The sequence below is a fragment of the Boleophthalmus pectinirostris genome, unplaced genomic scaffold (assembly GCF_026225935.1).
Source record: "Boleophthalmus pectinirostris isolate CB_2022bp ecotype Guang Dong unplaced genomic scaffold, ASM2622593v1 HiC_scaffold_13, whole genome shotgun sequence".
NCBI classification, from domain to species: Eukaryota; Metazoa; Chordata; class Actinopteri; order Gobiiformes; family Gobiidae; genus Boleophthalmus; species Boleophthalmus pectinirostris.
The window spans coordinates 29,110,107-29,121,877 of record NW_026571036.1 but is presented as its reverse complement, the minus strand read 5'-3'; the positions used below and the strand labels follow the sequence as shown (position 1 = coordinate 29,121,877).

General features: G+C 39.0%; 1 protein-coding gene across 1 annotated transcript in view; it reads right to left on the bottom strand.

The window, feature by feature from the left end:
- The window catches only part of LOC110168269 (1-phosphatidylinositol 4,5-bisphosphate phosphodiesterase beta-1), a 521,321-nt gene that overhangs the window by 119,976 nt on the left and 389,574 nt on the right, over positions 1–11,771 (bottom strand). The window contains 1 exon segment of the mRNA XM_055149396.1: positions 7,273–7,419. Within this exon segment, the coding sequence (XP_055005371.1) occupies positions 7,273–7,419 (147 nt within the window).

The window sequence follows — 11,771 nt, the reverse complement described above, 5'->3', positions numbered from 1 at the left end:
AGTCCTGGTTTATACCTGGTTTTAGACCTGTTTTAGACCTGGTTTAGGTCTAGTTTAGACCTAGTTTAGACCTGGTTTAGTTCTCCAGCAATGAGTGGAATTACCGAAAAAAAAAAAAGAAAAGAAAAAACCTCTGTGTAATCCATTTATTTCAACAAAGTAACTGTAATCCAATTACCACTCACTGAAACAGTAACTGTAACTGAATACAGTTACTCATAATTTGTACTCTGATTACGTAATGCCGGTACATGTAATCTGTAACTCCTCAACACTACATATTACGCAAAATTGACTCTTGTGAGGTTTGAGGTCTTGTGAGTTTGTGATGAGGAAACAACATTACAACACAGATCAGACAAAAGTGTAATACAGGCTAAATTCTCAAAACTGATTTATTTATTAATTCATTCGTTGAAATCGTTTCTATCTTGTGCATTATGCTGCTGTTTGGTCTTTCATGTTTATAGCTCATAATAAATGCATATGGAGAACAAGCAGGCATAATTACACTTTACACACAAAGTACCAGTGTCACTCTATGATTCATGGATTACCACTTCAGTCTAGAGGGGTTTGAATTAAATCACTGTAATTAACAAATGTGTGCGTGTCTTGACACAGTTTCAATTTAAATACACAAAATGACAGTTTAGTAAGCCTGGTTTATTGATACGATCCAGTGACATCAGTAAAATGGTGGAGAGGGGGGTTCTAAATGGATGTATATGGAAAAATGTTCAGTAGTTGCCATGGTGACACAATGCACGCATAGCAAACACGACAAATTTGGCTCTATTTACGTGTTTGATTTTCAACAAAGGGTGACTAACGAAACTTGTGACATGATATTTGATTTTTAACGTTATCGAAATCGATACTTTGCAGCTGATGTCAAGGTAAATGGTCCCATTAGCGCTTTTCCACCTTCAAGGCACTCGAAGCTCCATCAACATTCCCTGGTGGTGTGAAGCTGACTGAAAGCACTACTCTGTGTGAAGCTCTGTTACTCAAGTTAGACTTAATCTGAGCTTTAGTTTAACTAGCGGTGTAACGATATCCAAGTCTCACGATATGATATCATCACGGTATAAACCTCATGGCACAATTTTTCTTGCGATATCGTAGGAAAGCTCACGATATGGTGGGGAGGCTCATGATTAGGGATGTAACAAAATCCAAATCTCTCATTAGAATATTTTCACGATATACATCTCATTGTACGATATATTATTGCGATATTTTGTGGAGCCTAACAAAACTGTGAATGTGCTACTTTTCCCTCTTAAAATGCCTTGACAAGACTTAATCCAAAGAACTAAGGCTTAAAAATACACTGAAATGGAGCAAAGGATCATGGTCTATGTAGTTCCCTCTGTCTTTTTAAGATATTGCTGCACCATAACTCTGGACAGATACATGAAATATGAGACTTAGTTTGTGCTGTAGTACTTTGTTGTTCTGTTACTGATTAGTTTGTTTCCTCCTGCTGTATTTACGAAGATGAACTGGTGTCAAGATGACGCTCTGACAAAGGAATAAAGGGTAGGCATAATAAGCTTAAGCTTCAGCCTGCACCTTTTCGGTCTGTATATGTTAAATATGTTTATGAATTAATGTCAAAATATACCTGTGACCGAAATAAATAAATAAATAATAATAATAACTCTTAGTTTAGGCAAAAAGACTTGTAATTCGATATATTGTGATGGTCCACGATATTATTGTGAGAACTTTAACGATAGGATATCACAATATTTCAATTATTGTTACATCCCTAATTTTAACACACTTTAACTTAACTGAAACTAACCAACAGTTTTTCAGTTAGTGACTCTCATCTTTTTGTTGAAACTTGAACACCTAAACATGACCATGAACGCTCAAACTGATCACAGGCTCCTCTAAAAGTGTTGTTCAAATCCATTTTGTACTTTTTCTTGAAATTACAGACTATATTCAAAACATTTTTGTCAGTTTTTGCTAATGTGTGCCTTGGGTCACCATTAGAGGTGTGCAAAGATACTGAAATATCAATATATCGTTTAATTTGATAATACAGTATCAATATCGTGGGCTGCTGTATTGTTATGTATTGCCAAGAGTATTTTTTTACTAAATTATTTTGTGAAAGTTGAGTTGCCTGTTCAGAGAAAGGAAACTTGTTAATGCAATACATTTAACCTTTACACTGTTGTGATGAGTTTAATAAAGACTTTTAATATCACCGTCATGGTTTAGCTTAGGTTTTATGTATCGAGGTATGTATCGCATCGGCAGCTTCTTAAACCCCGTCCACACTAGTACTTATTCAAATCGTTTTTATTGTGGATGCAGTGTTCATCCACACTAATCCGATGGAAAATGGCTCCAGAGACAGAACGATCTGGTGCCGTCAGCTCCCACGAATTCATTTGAGCACGGATCTGATACGCTGATGTAGGTCTATGTGTCGCGAAGTAATTCACTGCCAGAAGGCTAAGAGGCTAGAATATATGTCCATTCATATATACAGTCTATGCGTATGACGTGCAGACGTCTAATCTCTGAAAAGTTTAACATGAACCATCTCCAACATGATAGAAGCACAGAACAGACTCACCATCAGCAGAACATCTATCTGTCACAGAAAGAACACTGATAATCCACCGAGTCGTGTCCTTTATTCTGAGAGAAGCTGTTTTTTTGAGCACTCCGTTTATGCAAATTAGCCACGCGGTTTTAAGTTTCGTTTCTGTAAGACGTAAACAAATATGAGCAAAGCTGTGTGGATAAGGAAACACAGAAATGACGTGTGTGTGGACGCAGATCGTTTCTGATACGGTGATACGCTCATTCGTTTCAGTGTAAACGGGGTCTTAATGATACCCAGCCCTAGTCACCATGGTAATTGAACATTCCAGCAATATAGATACATGTAGAAAACCCCCAGTGTGATACTGAAATCAAAGTTTGACATTTACTATAGTCACAGCACTAGAATGGTTTCAGTTTTACAAAGAATCTGAGCAAACCAGGACTTTACTTTAGTTGTAACCTAATTATGTGAAAGCTCGAGAGCCACACTTCCATTAGAGAGGCTGTAGACGCACTGAAGTGGTACAGTTGTAGAACATCTCATTGTCGTCGCTCTGAATCCATTTGTGAAGCAATTACCTCCTCACATTAGCACCAATGTCTCCTGCAACTCCAGACAACTACAGGGAGGGAGCCGAGACCCACTGTGGCTTCTCACTTCAACTAGTGACAGGAAATATCTTACTGCTGTTGATGCTACTACAACTGCTTCTAATACTACGACAACTACTTCTACTTCTACAACCACTGTGACTGCTACTACACTACTACTATTTTTATACCAACAACGACATCAGAGGCAAAGTATGACCCAATATGCTTCTCACTTCAACTAGTGTCAGGAAATATGGATTTTACTGCTGCTACTACAACAACAACTACTACTACTACTACTACTACTGCAACTTCTATGCTGTTACTACTATTTTTACTATATAAGAGGCAAAGTATGGATCTTACTGCTCTTGACGCTACGACTGCTTATACTACTACTACAACTTCTACTATTACTACTACTATGGCTGCAGCTACACCACTACTACTACTATTAATACTACTGTTACTACTACTGCTACCACTACTACTACTACTACTTTTACTACCAACAACTACATAAGAGTCAAACTGATTCACTTCACTTCAAGTAGTGTCAGAAAATACATATGTTACTGCTGTTGATACTAATACAACTGCTACTACTGCAACTTCTACTATTAATATTCAGCGCTAGATGCTACTTTCATTACATAAGAGGCAAAGTCAGTCAGTGTGGCTTCTCATTTCAAGTAGTGTCAGGGAATGCAGATTTTACTGCTGTTGATACTGCAACAGCACAACAGCGGCTAATACTGCTACTCAGAGGAAGACAAAAGGGTCTATTGCCCCGGGCGTCCAAATTTCTGGCAACAGGCCTGCTAATACTACTACTACTACAACATCTAGTATTACTGTGATGGCTGCTGTACTACTACTACTGCCTTTGCTACCAAAAAGTACCAAGAGCCAAACTGATATCTTACGTAGCTTCATGTGAGCTGTCAGTTTAAAAATAGAGATGTTTGTGTGTCGGTGCCAGAGGTGGGACCAAGTCGTTGTTTTGCAAGTCTCAAGTCTAAAGTCTTTCACTTCAAGTCCAAGTCAAGTCCCAGGTCAGAGACAGGGAAGTCCAAGCTGAGACTTAAATCAATGGCTCATAAATCCAAGTCAAGTCCAAGTCGTCTGCTTTGAGCTTCAAGTCATTTCAAGTCTTTAAACCAAGCTTAGATTTTTGCATTTTATGACTTTTAAACTAAATTGTACTTAGAGCTATAAGAGTTGTAGAAATGCTAATTTTTCCTTTTTAAAAATGTCTTGACAAGTTCTTAGTGTGAATCATCATGGTCAGAACAGAAATAATTAAGAGTTAAAATTAAGTAAGAATTAAAAGTGCTTAATATCAGTTATTTTGTCATGTAGTCTGCACTGAAATGGAAGAATCATGTTCTCTGTACTTTCCTCTGTTTTACTGTATTGTACTGTACATTACTGCAGTACATTTGATGATGCCATATCATAGTACTTCAGTTACCGTTGCCATAGTAACAAATAGAGAAGTGGGAGGGACATGTTCCAGTTTGTTCCTGTAAAATTAATCACCGCATTTATCAACTGTAAAGAGAAAAGTATTTTCATAAAACATCGTTATTTTTAGGAGAAGCATTGAGTCTTCTCAAGTCACACGGCTCAAATCTGAGTCAAGTCCCAAGTCACTGACCTTCAAGTCCAAGTCAAGTCCCAAGTCCATTTTATCAAGCCAAGTCTCAAGTCCTAAAAATACTGACTCAAGTCCGAGTCCAAGTCACGACTGCTAAAGCTAAAGATAATGTTGAGGCATAATAAATATTAAAACAACACCACAAGCTAAAGTATTCTACATAGAGAAATAATTGGGCAGTCTGTATTTTAATTAATTAGAATTTTAATAGGTTGTTTATTTTAAGTTTTACGATTTTAATAAAAGTGACTGTTAGCTTTCAAACACGGTGAGCTAACTAGCGTGCTATAGCACACAGAGCCTATCACCACTGCTGCTTCGATGCATTGCCGTCTTACTGTTACCAGCATTCAACTCCACAGACATACCCAACAGAAGAGTAATAAAAAACAAATAAAATAACATCAGTGCAAGCACTTCTGAGAAAACCAAATAGAAAAGCTTCCACTGCTGAATACTGCCGAGGCCACAGGGCACTGCTTTGTTATGGATCGATAAAGGACAAAGTCATACATTTTCCCAAACATCTTATTGCAAAGCTTCCTTCATTTTAACTTGTGTCTGTATCGACTCGCTATAAATAACATTGTGAATTGCCGCACGCATTAACTTAAATTGTTTGTTTTTCTCATATCTTTGTCTCAGAAAGCCACGCCGCCCGCTTGTTACCGATATTCAATTTATTTCTATTGCCGAAGAAAGAAATTTGATCTATTTGAGCCAGGCGATACCCTTGGAATACATTTGAATACATGAATTATAAAATCTATTCAAAATAAATGGCAAATGTCTTGAGCCAGTCATGCTGTTGCAACACTATCAGGCGGTTAGACTGAAGATCTCAACCATGAATTTCAATGAACGCAGACACATGATTGGATAAGACCGTAAGAGGGGACACCCAAGGGCCCACGGACGCGTCTTGCAGAATTTGATTGACTGACCACTGGGGCATATCGTCAGGTGTATTCACTGGTGTTATTTTATTATGCAGTGAATGGGAGAGGTGTTCATTGAAAGAGGAATGAGGATTGGCAAATGAAATGGCTCATGTGTGAAATCAGATTGGATAAAATGGAGAGTTAAAGATGAAAAATACAGAACATGAGGTTTGGAAATAGTGTGTGGTAAGGTTGGAGCTAAAAAAAACAGATTTAAAGAGCAGGATTAAACAGAAACAAAGCAAAGCCAGGACTGAGAAAATACTGAAACTTGTCTTCATTAGCAAATTTAAGCAAGATTAAACCGGGACTAAACCTGATTTAACATGGGTCTTTACCAGGCAGAAAAACAGGTCTAAACGAGGACTAAACCAAGGCTGAACCAGGACTAAACCAGGTCTAAACCAGGTCTAAACCAGGTCTAAACCAGGACTAAACCGGGTCTGAGCCAAGTGTAAACTAGAACTAAAACGCAAATAAACCAGATCTAAACCAGGACCAGAAGAATAGGACTAGACAAAACTTTGATGAAACCAGGTTTATACCCAAACTTAGTCTGGCTAAGACAGGAAAAAATGGGTCTTAACTAGAACTAAACCAGAACTTTTTGTGAGAGGAGATGATGAAATAGTGGGACAGAGAGTAGGTCATATCTTTGATCTGGGTCTAAACCAGGTCTAAACCAGGTCTAAACCAGGTCTAAGCCAGGATTTAACTAGGTCTAAATCAGGAGTAAACTAGGACAAAACAAAGTCTAAACCGAGTCTAAACCAGGACTAAACCAGGTCCAAACCAGGTCTAAATCAGGACTAAACTAGGACTAAACCGGGTCTAAACAAAGACTACACCAGGACTAAACCGGGACTAAACTATCTCTAAACCAGGTCTAAACCAGGACTAAATTAGGACAAACACCAGGTCTAAATCAGAATTAAACTCAGACAAAACGAGTTCTAAACCAGGACTAAACCAAATCTAAATCAAGTCTACATCAGGACTAAACCTGGACTAAACCAGATCTAAACCAGGACTAAACCACGTCTAAACCAGGGCTAAATGAGGACTAAACCAGGTCTAACAAGTCTAAACCAAGGCTAAACCAGGACTAAACTAGGTCCAAAACAGGTCTAAATCAGGACTAAACTAAGATAAATCCAGGTCTAAACGAGGACTAAACAAGGACAAAACTAGGTCTAAACCAAGACTACACTAGGAGAAAACCAGGTCTAAACCAGGGCTAAACCAAGTCTAAACCAGGACTAAATGAGGACTAAACCAGGTCTAACAAGTCTAAACCAGGACTAAACCAGTTCCAAACCAGGTCTAAATTAGGATTAAACTAAGACAAAACCAGGTCTAAACCAGGACTAAACCAGGTCCAAACCAGGTCTAAATCAGGTTTAAACTAAGACAAAACCAGGTCTAAACCAGTACTAAACCAGGTCTAAACCAAGTCTACACCAGGATTAAACCAGGTCTAAACCAGGACTCGTGTGGTACCTGTGAGGTAGGTGTTGTGGGAGGAGTTGATGAAGTAGTGGGACAGGGGGTAGGTCATGTCTTCGCTCTGGTCCAGTTTTTCGGGAGGGATGATGCTGTTCTCTTCTGCGCTCAGGTACCGTGAGAAGCCCTCCACCGAAATGTGACCTGGAAAACAACACAAAATATGAGGGAAAATGATTACTATACTGTTTGAAATGCAGGACCAAAAATAAGGTTTTAGGTCAGGGGTGTGCAAACTTTTTTCATCAAGGGCCACATATTGAAACCTGTGGAGAGCAAAGGGCCGCAAATAAACAAGTTAATAATTCAAAGACTCACCACATCTTCTATATTTTCTGATCTATGTTCTAATGTTATTTCCTCATCACAAACAGACCTGGAGTTGTGTTTTGTTTCATTCAGACATGTTTAACACACAAACCCTGTATATTTAGGCTGAGTTCTGGTCTCAAATTGCAAACACTCTAATCCACCTTGTGATGTCATGTGGTAATACAGGAAGTGCTCCACTGTTTTTAAACTCCACACACCTTCAGTAGAATCATTTGGATGATTTCAGCTCTGGAATTTCCAATTTCTACTGAATTAACAGCAAAAAGTAATGTAGCTGTGAACTTGAAAACTACTGTTTCATGACATCACAAGGTGGAACAGAGCATTTTGAGCTCTGGAGATGAAGACAGACTAATAATAAAAGATTATTAAAACATGTATGAATGAAACAAAACACCACTCCAGGTCTGTTTTTGATGAGGTAACATTATAACATGGCTTAAACTTGTGTAAAACAAGTGTTAATTTTGAGTAATATAGAGCTTTTTAGTCATGTATTTATATTAGTCTAAACACGTCCAAGTCGAGACTCGAGTCACTGGCCCTTAAGTCCAAGTCAAGTCAAAGTTGTCTGCTTTGAGCTTCAAGTCATTTCAAGTCTTTAAACCAAGCTTAGATTTTTGCAATTGATATGACTTTTAAACTAAGGTTGATTGATTAATTGACAGCATTTATATAATGCCTTTCAAGATACCCCAAGTGCTTTACAGTTCATTATTCAGTCACTCCACACTCAGTGGTGGTAAGTTACTACTGTAGCCACAGCTGCCCTGGGGCAGACTGACGGAAGCGAGGCTGCCAATCTGTGCCATCGGCCCCTCCGACCACCACCACTCATGAAAGTGGTGTGAGTGACACCACTTTCATACTAGGCAATGTGGGTGAAGTGTCTTGCCTAAGGACACAACGACAGTTTTTTGCCACTGGCGCCCCACACAGGTTCAGGTAGATTGGGAACAATTAAATGTAACCTTAACTAGTATTCTGTGTTATGGCATTCCAAACACTTCTCTGGTGATGTATCTGGGAAATATATCAGGGTCTGTTTACACGAGAATACTTGTGGGTAAAAATGACTAAATATTTTATCAGAAGTGCCTTTCGTTTAGACGGTGACAGCGTCTGAAACCACCCTCCAGAGTGGAAAAGTGTAGACCGTTGTATCGTTTCGGTCTACACTGCCCAAGACGCAAAACTCTGGTCAGATCTGCTCACGTTGCGTATGCATTTACGTCCCATACATACAGTACACAGAAACAAACATGTCGGATCATTTCCATGCGTCGGACCCAGAGGCTGTGCTACCATTAGGCAACAGTGTGCGGCCGACTAGGGCCCCCGAACCTTGAGACACTTAACCTCTCAATATGACATTACTGTAATTGAGAGTAGTTTACTTTTAAACAAGAAAACACCATCACAATAATATCTAATTGTCAAATTATTTTAACTGTCAAAGCGTTCCCCCCTTTCACGTTAGAATGGACGAGTCAGCGTGACCCAGAGTTGAACATAATCACAGCAAAATCATAATCATATGTAATGGATGTGAACAAAAATGTAATTGTACGAGCAAAAAGACAAAAATACTTTAAGTTCTGGGTAGGCGAACAAACTAAAAAGACAAGTTTCCAATCCACCATAATTCATACAGAGATGTGCGTGTCTCAAGAACAATAGAGAAAAAAGAAAATAAATACAACAAATATATACAAATGAAAACCAAAGCAACAAAACAGTGCATTATAGAAAGACTCAAGTTCACCTAGGGCCCCCAGATTGCTGACTCTGCCACTGGTCGGACCTTCAACTAACACCTAGCCACCTGGCATGCATACTCAATCCAATCACACACTTTTCAGTTACTGTATGCATGCAGATTTCCTCCTGAAAACACTCATCTAACCGAGGAATAAAGAGTGAAGACACGACAGCACTTTTATATCTTCTGTTCAGACCGTCATCATATAAACGCAGCCTAAATTGTACTTAAAGTCAAGGTACATTTATATATGAGTATTTATATAGTCGTAGAAAATCTTTTGACAAGATTTTAGTGCAAATCATTACAGTCAGAACAGAAAGAATTAAGATTTAAGAGTGCATAATAACCATAATATTTTACCACGTAGTCTGCATTCAAATGGAAGAATCTGAATGTTTTGGTGTCAAGGGTCAATTCTGAATAATATAGATTGTTTTAGTAATTTATTTATATTATTCTAAACCTAACTATCTTGCAATTAGATTAGATCACATTGTTAACACTATGGTTGCTAAGGCTCTGGAGCTCCACAGAAGAAGAAAAGAGTCTAAGCTAAAAACAACAGCAAAGTCAGAAGCAGAAACATCAACAACAATTCAAGTCATGTACCGAAACACTCACTGCATTTTATTCACACTTTCCCAGCATGCATTTCTATTGTTGGGCTTCTCGGAGCGGTGTGCAGAGCTTTGAAAACTGCGTCCTTGGACTTGGTGTTTGTCTTTGTAGCGCTTGTGAAGGTCGAGCGTGCGGAGCTTTGTCTTTTTCCTGTCGGCTTCACTAAATATGCTCATGGGGGCGAGAGAGAGCGAATAAATAAGTAATACACTGCAGAGCAAGAAGAGTTATACCAGAGTCCAGGCACTGAAACCGAGCGTCTCATTCCTGTCTCCTCCCTTCATCTTCCTTGACTTCTGTCCTCATTCCTCCATTTTCCAGCTGTCAATCAAGTGACCCAAATTAAGAGGTGTCCCAAAGCTCAGAGGAGCAAAGGAAGGAAACCACAGAGGAAACAGTAAAAGTTTGTTTGTTTGACATGTTACATCATTCTCAACTTGACACTAAAACCATAAACAGTAAAAATATATCCAAACATTTTTATCTCAGGCAAAAACACGGTGTGACTTTGGCTGATTAAAGTTTTGGAATAATAATACTAAATTAAAGCTGCAAGTGGCATCAAACTAATTTTGCAATGCAATTTTTATTTTATTTTTTTAATCGGGATGTCCTGAAGAGTTGTTTTCCCCATTAGAATCTGAAAACCACCACATGATACTTGCAGCTGATGTCATCGATGCTCCCTGGGGGTGTAATGCTAACTGTAGGCACTGTTCTGTCTGAAGCTGTGTTCTTAAATTGGACTTTAAATTGAGCTTTATTTTAACATAATCTGAATCTCAAAACTGAATTAGCTGGAACTACAACAGGTTTAAACCAGGACTCATCTTGTACCTGTGAGGCAGGTGTTGTGGGAGGAATTGATGAAGTAGTGGGATGGGGGTAGGTCATATCTTTGCTCTAGGTCTAAACCAAGTCTAAACCAAGTCTAAATCAGGACTAAACTAGGACAAAACCAGGTCTAAAAAAGGTCTAAACCAGGACTAAATCAGAACTTGTCTCGTACATGTGAAGTAGGTGTTGTGGGAGGAGTTGATGAAGTAGGGGAACAGCAGGTAGGTCTAAACCAGGTCTAAACCAGGTCTAAACCAGGTCGAAACCAAATCGAAACCAGGTCGAAACCAGGTCGAAACCAGGTATAAATCAGGTGTAAACCAGGACTCGTCTAACCTGTGAGGTAGGTCTCGTGGGAGGAGTTGATGAAGTCGTGGGACAGGGGTAGGTCTTGTCTTCACTCTGGTCCAGTTTGTCCTGAAGAGTCACTGTGCCTCAGTTTCACATTCTTCAGTGACACTATGAACACCCATGTACTCAACGTTGCAAAAGCTGTACACCCTACGGCCTGTAGAGCTCAGGCCTAATCACTGAGCAAAAACAGAGTGGGTTAGCCTGATTCATCAGCCAGTTTCACTTTGTGAAAATCATCTGACCTCCCAACATTAGGATTTGTTCACTCAACAGTAAGCGGGTACGTTTTTTATTTAACCAATCACTGCTATTTGATCATGACGTATGTAATGCTCCAAATCCTGTAGGAAGAAGCACAATAACGTCTTTTCCCTGGATAAAATTCACCAAACATTCTCTTTGTTTCGGCTTTAAATCCTCGATCTCAGGAATCGCTGCCAACACAGAATGTCTGTCTTCGTCTACATCCATCTCGACCGCTTTGTTTACTGTTGTGCTGTTGTGAAGTCATGTACGTCACAGCTCTTCTCTGATTGGCCGGTGTGAGGTCTACAACTTCTGAGGTTCTTGCAAACCGTCCAGTGTATTC